The sequence below is a fragment of the Oncorhynchus kisutch genome, linkage group LG19, assembly GCF_002021735.2.
Source record: "Oncorhynchus kisutch isolate 150728-3 linkage group LG19, Okis_V2, whole genome shotgun sequence".
NCBI classification, from domain to species: domain Eukaryota; kingdom Metazoa; phylum Chordata; class Actinopteri; order Salmoniformes; family Salmonidae; genus Oncorhynchus; species Oncorhynchus kisutch.
This window is the reverse complement of record NC_034192.2, coordinates 27,657,160-27,670,804: the sequence shown is the minus strand read 5'-3', so window position 1 is coordinate 27,670,804 and position 13,645 is coordinate 27,657,160. Positions and strand designations below refer to the sequence as shown.

General features: G+C 42.9%; 1 protein-coding gene across 1 annotated transcript in view; it reads right to left on the bottom strand.

Moving 5' to 3' along the window:
- Nucleotides 1-552: 552 nt before the first annotated feature.
- The window catches only part of LOC109910097 (X-linked interleukin-1 receptor accessory protein-like 2), a 319,792-nt gene continuing 306,699 nt past the window's right edge, over nt 553-13,645 (bottom strand). The window contains exons 8-11 of the mRNA XM_031798117.1: nt 11,016-11,161; nt 7,941-8,081; nt 7,278-7,454; nt 553-2,404 (exon numbers count right to left, since the gene is read on the bottom strand). Coding sequence (XP_031653977.1) covers nt 1,704-2,404; nt 7,278-7,454; nt 7,941-8,081; nt 11,016-11,161 — 1,165 coding nt within the window. The 3' untranslated portion in view covers nt 553-1,703. The remainder of the gene's footprint in view (nt 2,405-7,277; nt 7,455-7,940; nt 8,082-11,015; nt 11,162-13,645) is intronic.

Here is a 13,645-nt window from a genome sequence, read left to right as displayed (position 1 = left end):
TGAAGGTGCGGGAATGGGCTTCCATAGGTAATAGAGGGCCGCCTAACAAACATACACTATTTCAGTTTTTGCGACTTGGAAAGACTAAAACTCCTGATGCAATAGTAGCTGACATGTATGACCATTGAAAGCATGACATATTGTACTCCACCAAATAGATGAATATTATTACTCCACTTAGGTAAAGTGACAGCATTACAATGACAATCAAAACCAAACAAAGTATGAATAAATCAAGCAGTAAACAACCTGTGTGATTTCAACATGATTTAATATACAGCCATTCGCAAGGGTCCCATAAAATTCTTTATTTGATTTCATCATATGCACATTGATGCCCTGGCTATTCATGGCATGGAATCACTATCAAAATCCATCAGCTTGCAAACAGAAAAAAAAGGCATTAAATAAACATAGGATTTATAACTGATGTTGGAGAAGACATCTGTGGGCAGTTCAGCAATGGTTCAGACTGATGCTTGCAATCTCTTTGACCTCCTGCGGTTAGTATTTTCGTTTGCTCTTGAAGGTCACCAAGCTCAGACCATTGTCTAAATCCTTTTTTTTTTTTTACAATCTTGGTATTTCGGCTATAACGCAATGAGACAGATAGAGGGTGCTATATTAAAAAAACAAAGCAGACAAATATGATGAATTCTCTAGGGTGGAGCCAGGATAGAAGCAGCAAAGCAACTTATGCTGAGAAGAGGAAGCTTCTTTAAGACTATTCTGTTCTCATTTTGCAAAACAAAAGAAATAAAATAGATACAAATGCAAATATCTCTCAGGTGATCCCAGTTCCATTCCATTTCTACAATACAGTCAGTCAAAACTACGATCGGTTCCCAAAGCACCACACTGAGTCCATCTGTAACCTTTAGAGAGCAGGTCATCCTCAAGGAGACAACTCAATAGTAATCTGAAAACAATATGGCCGACAGGGAGGAAAGAAGGCATGAGAAGCAGGGGAGGATTTCAGGAGAGAAGTCGAAAAAAAGTTGATGAGGGCTTCTTGTTTTTACCAAATAGAATTAGCAAAGTAACAGGCAGAAATCAAGAGACAGCAACTAGAGTCACAGAATACAACTCAAACAAATATTGTATCAAACATTTCAAATATTCATATTTAATTGGCCTCAAACAATGACAATACCTTCAAACATTATTGATTTGCTTAAATATACTGTAAAATGTTTAAAGCTCACAGAGAATGTGTTCAGTCGGTCTTTACAGAATTGTGCTGCAATGAGAAATGTCCCCCTTTCCCATGAAGTATCCCAGGTCAGAATCATTTGATGTGGATTCACTCACATACTCATACACCATTAACATCGCAAAGGAATCATCATGAATGTTTATAGAAGATATGAAAACTGTACATAATAACAATACCTTGAACATTAAAAACAAGGTTTTTGAATGTCTTACTTATCTCAGAAAAGGAGACATTTTTCAAGTAAGAAAATGATGACTGGAGCAACTCCTTTTTTTCCCTTTTTTCCCTTTTTTTCTTATGGCTGAACGGAAAAAAAATAAAACATTTAATCGCCAATGAAAGTAGTCCGTGAGAAATGATTGTGTTCAGTCTTTAATTATTTTTTTTTTAATCAGTGTTTTGTCTAAATGAGTCTTCATGCAGATAAAAAAAAAGCTCAAATAAATAAATAAAAATGGTGCCATCAAGCCAGTTGCTGAATATCAGTCTACCAGATATCACTTGTGAGTTCCCTTCCAGATAGAGGAACGAATGTGCTGTTCAAGTGGATCTCCTGCTTGCTCTTTCCCATCGTGTTGTTCTGAGTCACCTGTCCGTTGAGCAGCGTCATGGGGATATTGCAGTACATGTGACGGTTACTCAAGGTGGCTATCTGCAAGGGGGAACCGGGCATCTTATACTCGTAACTACGGGTGCAGTAGTGTCTCATCTGGGGGTGGCCGGCCTGGTTAAAGTCTGGGATCTCGGCATGGTGGGCGGGCGCCAGCGAGGCAGACGTGGTCGTCATGGCGATGGTGGAGACCGTCTGCAGGTCGCCGAACAGGCCCTGCTCTCCGGAGTCAAGCACCTGCCGGCGAGACAGCATCTCCTTCCTCTTTACCGGCATCTCGTAAATCACCTGCTTCCAAAACTTGGACTTGAGCTCGTTGCTCTTAGGGCCCCTCCACTTGATGATGGTGAGCACTTTAATGGTGTTCTTCAGGGCCTCCACCTCTTGGTAGTTGATGACGCTCTTGAGGTCAGCACACTCAATCATAATGACCTTGATCTCCCCTGTCACCAGCATGCTGTGGAGCCGTGTCTCCAGCTGGAAGATGCTCCAGCCACGCTTGGCCACAAACTCAGGAGTCAACACGATGATCAGCCGCCTGCTTTGCTCCACACTTCGCGCCAGGTCCTCGATGTAGACTGGAGGAGAGAGAGAGACATACAAAGAGAAATAGGGAGAGGGAGAGACAGAGAGAGAAACAGATACAGAGAGAGAAACAGATACAGAGAGAGAGACAGAGATACAGAGAGAGAGACAGAGAGATAGAGAGAGAGAGAGAGAGGGAGAAAGAAACAGAGATACAGAGAGAGAGAGGGAGGAAGAAAGAAAGAAACAGATACAGAGAGAGGGAGAAATACAGAATGATACAGAGAAAGGGAAAGAAAGAGAGAGCATGTCAAAGAATAGCATTTAACAAAACATTCATATTTGTCCATTTAGAATTGAGATAACAGCAGCATGAAGCTGCAGGTCTAAAACAACACCCCGAGACATTACAAAACACAGAAGCAACCAACACTCTGATCTATGTCACATTACACCCCCTATAACTATTCCCACTATAGCGCCAAACAGACAGCATCAGGACAACACCACACTTGAAAAAAACCCATCATTTCAGTCAATATAGGCTTCTCACTACCCGGACGTATTAATCCTAAACCTGTACGTGAGCATATTCCAATAGCAATGTCATTAGCCTGTTGAAAAGCAGGCAAAACATGTACACTGCTAAATAGAGGGTGGCTATGAGTCATAGAAAACAGGAAGTTGAAGGGTGAGAGAGAGACAGAGAGCGAGAGAGATGTAAAGAGGTAAATTCCATATTAGCTCTTAGCGGATGGCTGGCTCAGGCTGGGTAATGGTCCAGAGTGTCCTGCCTTCCCCCGCAGGGGCCCTGTCTTTTACACCTGCACGTGTCACATCACACATTGGCCCTCCTCTACCTTAACCGTCCACACCACTGCTACACACACATTGCTCCACACACCACACCCTTAAACCCCAAGTCTTCCTTCCTGACACCCAACACCACCCCAGGCACCAGCGCCACCACACGACTTATGCCCCACCTCCATATCCTACTATAAACGCACATTCCTATACGTACGACGATTAGCATGAACGTCAACATAAGGCCTAATCCCATTAATAGCATTATAACAGAGATCACGAGAAAGAAAAAATGAAAATGAACAAAACACTTGATACATCATCTTATTATTGTTGGGCCAAACTAAACAACCTAAAGTAGGAGTGCTGATCCAGGATCTGTCCATGTAATCTTATTCACTATGATCTATGGTAAAACTGATACTAGATCAGCACTCCTACTCTGAAACGCTTTGTGGACACAGGCCCAGATCTCTAACTTCCTTTACACAGCACAGTATCCAGACTGTGGTTAATGGAGCATGTATTTAAGAATAAACCCCTGAATATAGAAGGCTATAAAAAAAACACCACACTTCCCCTCAGGCAGCACACAATTGCATTATCTAGTCTAAAGAGTGAGTTAAGTCTGATGTAATTCCAACTAAATGTTACTCGGACCCAATTTACATTTGAATGATCATCCTTTTACACCCATGCAGCTTAATCGATGTGGCTTACGATGAAAAGATGACATATACAAGATTGTCTTGTATTAGGCTATTCACTTAGAAATGCTTTTTTTTATGGGGGGGAATGGGATCTCCCCTCGCACATATTAAGAGGCAGCGACCTCAGCTGAAGAATGTGCTGTGTGGGGGACTTTGTTCAAAGTAATCTACCACATACATTATGTGGCAGTGGCACCGGAGCTAAAGGAGCTTGAGACTGTCTATCAACCTTTTTTCTGGCTTATGATGAAAGATAGCGTGTCAGACCTTTTTCAATATGGAGGTATTAACGGCCGCCTGAAAATAGAACTCTGAGCACAGGGAGCACCAAAGCAAACCTTCGCAAATGAGATCCTTTCTCCTTACTTGTGTATAAAACTTTAGCAATATGTAGTGGAGAAATAATGAGGCCAATGTTAAATAAAGGATACACTTAGCGAGGGTAGCAGCTCAACCCTTTTGTTATGTGTTGTTTTTCCTGCAGGGCCCCAAGTCTCGTCTAGTATGGATATTGAGATAATGTTGTGTTTTTCATGGACATATCCCTAATAGATTCAACCATAAATATGTATTGGGGGTAATGATCAGACTTGCGAATACAGAGGCACCATACTGAGAGAGTTCAAAAAGGGTCAGATAGATTCATATCTTTACAATGTTACATTAACATACATTGATATTAATTGAATAGACATTCAGATGTTTAATTGGCAATGAAATATGTATAAATATGTTAACCTTGCGATGTTGGTGGATTTGATTTGAAATGCTCTTTCTTTCATTTCTTGCCAGTTCCTAACCAAATTAATGATGGAAGAGCAACAACACATTGCAATTTCACGGTCAATTTGCTGTGCATAAATAGTACAATTTGTATGGGCGGGACTGAGCTAGAGTGCTATTTAAAAAAAATTCTCTCCCCGTTTTTCATATGCTGATGATTACATAAATCAATTAATCTCTCTCTCTCTCTCTCTCTCTAAATGAGGCATTTAAACACGTTGTTATTTGGTCGTGTTGGCCTGATCTGTAAGTGCGTTGGTACTAATGATGGCAGCCTGCCTCTCAAGGAACTGAACACTTCTCTATAATTCATTACCTATGCAGCACTATCAATACACCCTACTGAGCCCCATGGTGTGCCAGCGAGCAAACACACTTAGAAAGCAGTTTATTTATGTAAGCATGGCTTTGACCAGCCTAAGCAGTTTTTGATTTATTTTGAATTCACTGCATGTTAAATTATGCAAGGAATGGACATTAGTTTGCAATATATTTGTAGTGCAAGGTGGGAATATAATTTTTTGTATGGGGCAAAATGCCATAGGTGGAGAGATGTGAGTGTGCTTGTGTGCATGCACCTTTGGCTGTGTGTATAAAAGTATAACAAGATGAATTGACATACAGTGGAGTCGGAAAGTATTCAGAACCCTTGACTTCATCCACATTTTGTTACGTTACAGCCTTATTCTAAAATGATTTAAATACATTTTCCACCCTAATCAATCTACACACAATACCCTATAATGACAAATTGAAAACAGATTTTTAGAAATTTGTGCGAATGTATAAAAAAATTATTTACATAGGTGCATCCTGTTTCCATTGATCATCCTTCAGATGTTTCTACAACTTGATTGGAGTCCACCTGTGGTAAATTTAATTGATTGGACATGATTTGGAAAGGCACACACCTGTCGCTGTAAGGTCCCACAGTTGACAGTGCATGTCAGAGCAAACATCAAGCCATGAGGTCGAAGGAATTGTCCATAGAGCTCCGAAGGCAGGATTGTGTCGAGGCACAGATCTGGGGAAGGGTACGGAAAACTTTCTGCAGCATTGAAGGTCCCCAAGAACACAGTGGCCTCCCTCATTTTTGAATGGAAGAAGTTTGGAACCACCCAGACTCTTCCTAGAGCTGGTTGACCGGCCAAACTGAGCAATTGGGGGAGAAGGGCCTTGGTTAAGGGAGATGACCCGATGGTCACTATGTCAGAGCGCCAGAGTACCTCTGTGGAGATGGGAAAACCTCCACTCAATCAATCAGGCCTTTATGGTAGGGTGGACAGACGGAAGCCAGTCCTCAGTAAAAGGCACAGTTTGCCAAAAGGTACCTAAAGCACTCTCAAACCATGAGAAACAAGATTCTCTGGTCTGATGAAACCAAGATTGAACTCTTTGGCCTGAATGCCAAGCGTCAGGTCTGGAGGAAACCTGGCACCATCCCTACGGTGAAGCATGGTTGTGGCAGCATCATGCTGTGGGGGATTCTTTTCAGCGTCATGGACTAGGGGACTAGTCAGGATCGAGGGAAAGATGAACGGAGCAAAGTACAGAGAGATCCTTGATGAAAACCTGCTCCAGTGCGCTCAGGACCTCAGACTGGGGTGAACGTTCACCTTCCAACAGGACAACGACCCAAACCACAGCCAAGACAACGCAGGACTGGCTTCAGGACATGTCTCTGAATGTCCTTGAGTGGCCCAGCCAGAGTCCGGACTTGAACCCTAACGAACATCTCTGTAGAGACCTGAAAATAGCGGTGCAGCGACGCTCCTCATCCAACCAGACAGAGCTTGAGAGGATCTGCAGAGAAGAATGGGAGAAACTCCCCAAATACAGGTGTGCCAAGCATGTAGCGTCATACCCAATAAGACTCGAGGCTGTAATTGCTGCCAAAGGTGCTTCAACAACGTACTGAGTACTTGTGTATTTTTTTTATAGATACATTTGGAAACATTTCTAAAAACCTCATTATGGGGTATTGTGCGCAGATTGATGAGGGGGAAAAACGATTGAATACATTTTAGAATAAGGCTGTAACGTAACAAAATGTGGAAAAGTCAAGGGGTCCGAATACTTTCCGAATGCACTGTACATCAAGCTTATGTAATGTACTGGTAAACCATACATACAGTTGCTGAATTACAGTTCCTCGCTGCGTTTACCATACATGTAACTACTTTACATCAATTACACTCCCAAATAAGATGCCAACACCAATAAACGGTACAGTAGCTGCCTTGTGGAGATGGGAGATCCATCATTGACAGATAACACAGTATATGCAGGCCCTCAAAGCACACCACAACACACACCACCCTTATATTGGCGATGACAGAACAAATACAGCCACGGCAAAGGAGATTAAGATGTGCGTCTGTCTTGATTCTTCTTGACAGTCAAATGAATTCTGGGCAGTGGGTGGAAGCCTTCCCACTAGGGACAGAGTTGTGGAGATGGAGAGAGGGAGGGATGGGTAGATGGATGGATGGATAGATAGAGGGAGGAAGGAAGAGAGAGCGAGATGGATGGAGGTAGACCTAGATCACAAAGAGAAGCCCTCCCATGAGGGATATAGATGGGGGGGGGTGGAGGGAGAGACGAAGGGATGGGAGGGATCACTCACTGCTGTGACTGCTAGGGATGAGGTCCCGGTCGGGGATGAAGAGCTTGTATCCGTAGTGTTTCTCCAGAACATCTGGGAGGATCTCCAGAGCAAACTGCTCCTCTTCACTGGAGCCCCTGTTCATCGAATCCAGCTCCACTTTTGTGTAGGACAAATATGCATCATACTCCTTGTTGTCTGTGGGTGAAGAGACAAAGACAAAGAGACAGTTTTCTGTTACCAAATGAGAATTCTAGATGAATATGAGTATGACATGACATAGTTGTTTAACAACAAAAATGCTGTATGTCTCTATTGTGAATGTATAGAAAGGGGATCTATCCTAGAAAGTGACAACCATGTCATATACATGTGAAACTTAAATCCTAAAACAAATAAGTGTGGATACAGACAACTATGGGATAAGTGGCCAGAATGGTAAGTAATTCTGTGTCACTAAAATAAGGAGCATCAGCTCTAGTTCTCATGAATTTCAAACAGATACTTTTTTCTCTCGCATGAATCCTTAATACGGTGAGAATACCACTTTTGTTACAGTCTCCGGGGGCGCTGAGAGCTGCGACTGACCTTTTCCCTGCTCTGAGAATCTCACTGGGTGGGCTATAGGCCCAGAACTGGTCGCGTAGGACACACCCAGCCCAGCCCCAGGTGACACACACTCACCGTCCTCTGTCTCGTCGCTCCCAAAGTGCCTCCGGTAGCAGAGCATGATCTCCACATTGTAGCACTTGTAGATGGCCGTGAAGAAGCCCAGAAGAAGCAGGATGGCCCCTAGTCCACCAGCCAGCTCTAGCCTGTACATGTCTGGTACAGGAGATAGAAACAGAACAGAAAGATAGATATGATGACATGTCTGGTAGAGAACAAATATAAACATACAGAGAGCGATCTATGAAGAGTCTGAGGAGAAACGGAGAAATAAGACACTTACTGCCACAACATACTAACATTACTCAAGACATTTTCCCCTACCACAATTCCTCTGTATCTTTCTACTAAAGAGTGTTTTCGTTGCAATGTCAACAGAAGCTTACGTTCACAGTTCTTGGGGGCCTATAGGGTTCAATTAAGTCATTTTCAAGTGTTCTGTGAGGAAATACTGCATGAAGAACCAAGCATTCATCTGAATTGAGTTCAATTGAACTGTCATATATATTCTTTATGAGAAACACAGCAGAAAGACAGAGATATGAGAACATTTCTTCGTTCTATGCTTTCACACGCAATATTGAAGGTGTGTGCGTGCGTACGTGTGTATGAAAGGGGGCCGAGGGGGTGCAAAACTAGCTATAATCGTTCATGTTTGCTCTGCTGCCATTCACCAAATATGAGCCATAAATCTTAGCTGCAGTCACTCCAGATGATAGCAGCATAATTTCTCATCCTGCATCTGTCAGACATTACACTATCTGTCGGGCCACTCGTCACTGACACACAGCACTGGGGTACTTGGTATGTTGGTGTGTGAATGCACTCATCTGTGAAATCATAAAACCTTTAAGAAGAGAGGGATGATGGGTCGGCGTGCCATTTCCTTATACATTCTGTTTTTATCAAAATAGGTATATGTCCTATTGAGCTAAACCACTTCAGCAATCTGGGCCTGTATTCATACAGCATCTCAGAGCAGAAGTGTTGATATAGGATCAGGTTCCCACTATCCTTGTAATCTTATTAATTTATGATCTAAAAGGCTAAACTGATCCTAGATCAGCGCTCCTACTCTGAGATGCTTTATGAACAGGGGCCCTGTAGTCATCCCTGTGAAACCACAATTCAGCTGCAGTTGAACAATACAAGGAGGTTCCATTGCCATTCACTACAAGCATTACTCTAACATCCCACACGTATACAACACAGATCAATACTGTGAGTAGAGCCCTCAATGTTTATGCTTGATTATAAAGTGCTCCTCCATTATGTTGCATGTGTTCTGTCATGTGTTCTATGGGCCGTGATGATTCGTGTTTAGCCCAGTGAACAGTGGCCAGTAGAGGTCTCTGTAGCCTCACTCCAAGACCAGACAGTGTAGAACACAGGACCACTCATTCCTTCTCATGGAGAAACCTGAACTGAACTAAACTGATGTCCAAAGTAATAGTACAGTTCTGTACTTCCTACTAATATTTAAATACTGCATATTCAGGACACTCATTTGCTGAGCAATATTTCAAAACTGGAGCGGGAAGGATTTCTCATGTTTTATGGGGAATTAAATATTTATGGACCAAATATTTGGATGCATTTTTCCCCCCAACACTGATCTACTTGTCTGATCTAGTCTGTGCTGCCCTACATGCTATTTGTTTACATATTTTCAAAATTATCTAAATTATACAGTACACTGTATGCTGACGAACCTAAAGTTAATAGGTACAAATTACGCTGTTTTCCTCATTAATGGCTATATGAATGTGCTCGAGGGTCTGAAATACATTTTTGAATGAATTGTTTTCCTTGTGAAACGAGACACTTAAGCCACAACAATGCCTTGAGATGATGACTCAGCTCTTTGGGAGGTTAGGAGGGCATTTGGGATGAATCTTTCATGCAATATTGTAACATAAAATATATAAGTATTATATTTGATTCCATTAGACTAATTTTGCCCTTTTGTGACCTGCTATAATACTATGTTGGTGCATACGAAGCAGACAATTCACAGTTGTAGTTTTTCATTGTGCTGAGGCTATGAAACATACATTTGCTCTCAGCCAAAATCTAGTTTACAATGCACTTATAAAGCTGTGACTCAAGCATATCTGCCTTTCCAAGACAAAGAGAAACGGGGATCAAAGTCTGCTGTCTGCAAACTCATGCTCTTTCAGTACTCATGGTTTTCACTACCTACCTAGCAACATTCATCTCCATACAATCGCTTCCTAAATGTATTTCTCCAAGTATACATCTCAGTTTAGCCAGGTCCCTTACCTTTACCCTCATTGAATGATACATATAGAATGACACAGTATTATTAGACAAATTTGGCAGGAGGAAATGGGGTTTTAATTAGTCACTGCCCAAATGGGAAACGGAGATAATGCTCTCATCCCTAATTGACTGTTACTTGCACGAATACTATGTGACAATGGTACCCCCTGTCTCCTCTGACCAATCTTAGGCTGAGTCTGAACTAAATGAACTGCTTAGCATGAGTCAGAGGTTGTGCTCCTCCCTACGCATAATCAGAGAAAGAGAGGGAGGGAGGGAGGGAGGGAGAAAGTGGGGACAGAGAGAAAGAAAAAGGGGGAGGGAAGAAGGAAGGGAGAGAGCGACAGAGAGCAAGAGCGGGAGAGGGAAAAGGAGCGCGAGGGGGGGGGGTAAGGGGAGAGAGGGAGCGAGACAAATGCAGAATAATAGGAAAAGAGAGATAGAAAGGCAGATAAAGACAGAGATATAAAGACAGAGATAGAGAGATAGGGAGAGGGACACTGTCAGTGTCTCTCAGTGATCCTTGGGTGTTTACCCTCCTGTACTTAACCACTCCTCTGGAAGGACAGAACCAGAAGAAGGAAGGTCGTCATTAGTTGTGGCTTTAATCACCTGTCCCATTAGAAGAGACACAGCGGGACACCCCCCTCCAGGAGGGAATGGCGAGGGAGGTGGGATGGCGCTGAGGCCTGACGTTGCACCGCCGCACCCCTCCCCAGGGAGACATTACCCATAATCTGTTAGCCTAAAGTGTTGCTGTCATAGCAGCAGCTTAGGCAGAAGCAGCAGTTTTGAGGCCAAGCATACCTTTCTTCTGCAGGATGGCGCTGCCACTCCTCCGCCCGATATGGTTCTCCACAAAGCAGGTGTAGTTGCCCAGGTCCGTCTCCTCCACCGCATCAAAGGTTAGGGACAGCTCCACCTCTTTCTCCCCTAGATACTCCTTCAACACCCTGTGTAGAGGAGGAGGACGAGAGAGAGACAGACCTCAGGGGTGGTGCCATAGCCCGGAGCATAGAAAATCCTACTTAGGTTGATAGTGGGGGACAGAGATACGTCTCGCATAGTGGCTGTTTTCAGAGCCAGGCCCTGGTTCCACAATGCAGCTAACAAGAGTTCAGCACTGAGGTCATCCTTGTTAGGCATAGATTCTGCCCCGGAGTCCTGCTGTTGACTTTTGCCATTAGAGTGGAGCTGGAGAGCCAACAAACACACACACACACACACGCAGATATATATGTGTACATATACACACACTAGTGCTGTTATTGTGAAGTGAAATCCTCTAGGAGTAACAACGGCTTAGACGCGAAGTGGTAGGCCACTCAAGCTCACAGAATGGGACCGCCAAGTGCTGAAGCACATAAAAATTGTCTGTCCTCGGTTGCAACACTCACTACCGAGTTCCAAACTGCCTCTGGGAGCAACGTCAGCACTAGAACTTAGTAAGGAGCTTTATGAAATGGGTTTCCATGGCCGAGCAGGCGCACACAAGCCTAAGATCACCATGCACAATGCCAAGCATCAGCTGGAATGGTGTAAAGCTCACACCATTGGAGCAGTGGAGACACGTTCTCTGGAGTGATGAATCATGCTTCACCATGTGGCAGTCCGATGGATGAATATGGGTTTGGCGGATGCCAGGAGAACGCTACCTGCCCGAATGCATAGTGCCAACTGTAAAGTTTGTTGGAGGAGGAATAATGGTCTTGGGCTGTTTTTCATAGTTCGATCTAGGTCCCTTAGTTCCAGTGAAGGTACATCTTAACGCTACAGCATACAATGACATTATAGACGATTCTGTGCTTCCAACTTTGTGGCAACAGTTTGGGGAAGGCCCTTTCAGGTTTTAGCATGACAATACTCCCGTGCACAAAGCAAGGTCCATAAAGAAATGGTTTGTCGAGATCGGTGTAAAAGAACTTGATTGGCCTGCACAGAGCCCTGATCTCAAATCCATTGCGAGCCAGGCCTAATCGCCCAACATCAGCCCCCGACCTCACTAATGCTATTGTGGCTGAATGTAAGTCCCCACAGCAATGTTCCAACATTTGATGAAAAGTCTTCCCAGAAGCAGCAAAGGGTGGACCAACTCCATATGATTTTGCTCATGATTTTGGAATGAGATGTTCGAAAAGCAGGTGTCCACATACATTTAAACTACGTTTTTCACAATTCCTGACATTTAATCCTAGTAAAAATTCAATTTCATAGGTCAGTTAGGATCACCACTTTATTTTAAGAATGTGAAATGTCAGAATAATAGTAGAGAGAATGATTTATTTCAGCTTTTATTTCTTTCATCACATTCCCAGTGGGTCAGACGTTTACATACACTAAATTAGCATTTGGTAGCATTGGCTTTAAATTGTTGAACTTCGGTCAAACGTTTTGGGTAGCATTCCACAAGCTTCCCACAATAAGTTGGGTGAATGTTGGCCCATTCCTCCTGACAGAGCTGGTGTAACTGAGTCAGGTTTGTAGGCCTCCTTGCTCGCACACACTTTTTCAGTTCTGCCCACACATTTTCTATTGGATTGAGGTCAGAGCTTTGTGATGGCCACTCCAATACCTTGACTTTGTTGTCCTTAAGCCATTTTGCCACAACTTTGGAAGTATGCTTGGGGTCAATGTCCATTTGGAAGACCCATTTGCGACCAAGCTTTAACTGATGTCTTGAGATGTTGCTGAAATAAATCCACATAATTTTCCTAACTCATGATGCCATCTATTTTGTGAAGTGCACCTGTTTCCTCCAGCATCTTCACAAGGTCCTTTGCTGTTGTTCTGGGATTGATTTGCACTTTTCGCACCAAAGTACGTTCATCTCTAGGAGCGGTATGACTACTGTGTGGTCCCATGGTGTTTATACTTGCGTACTATTGTTTGTACAGATGAACATGGTACCTTCAGGCATTTGGAAATTGCTCCCAAGGATGAACCAGACTTTTGGAGGTCTACTATTTTTTTCTGAGGTCTTGGCTGATTTCTTCTGATTTTCCAATGATGTCAAGCAAAGAAGCACTGAGATTGAAGGTAGGCCTTGAAATACATCCACAGGTACACCTCCAAATGACTCAAATGATGTCAATTAGCCTATCAGAAGCATCATTTTCTGGCATTTTCCAAGCTGTTTAAAGGCAATGTCAATTTAGTGAATGTAAACTGGAATTGTGATACAGTGAAATATAAGTGAAATAATCTGTCTGTAAACAATTGTTAGAACAATTACTTGTGTCATGCACAAAGTAGATGTCCTAACCGACTTGCCAAAACTATGGTTTGTTAACAAGAAATTTGTGGAGTGATTGAAAAACAAGTTCTAATGACTCCAACCTAAGTGTATGTAAACTTCCGACTTCAACTGTATGTATGTATGTATGTATGTATGTATGTATGTATGTATGTATGTATGTATGTATGTATGTATGTATGTA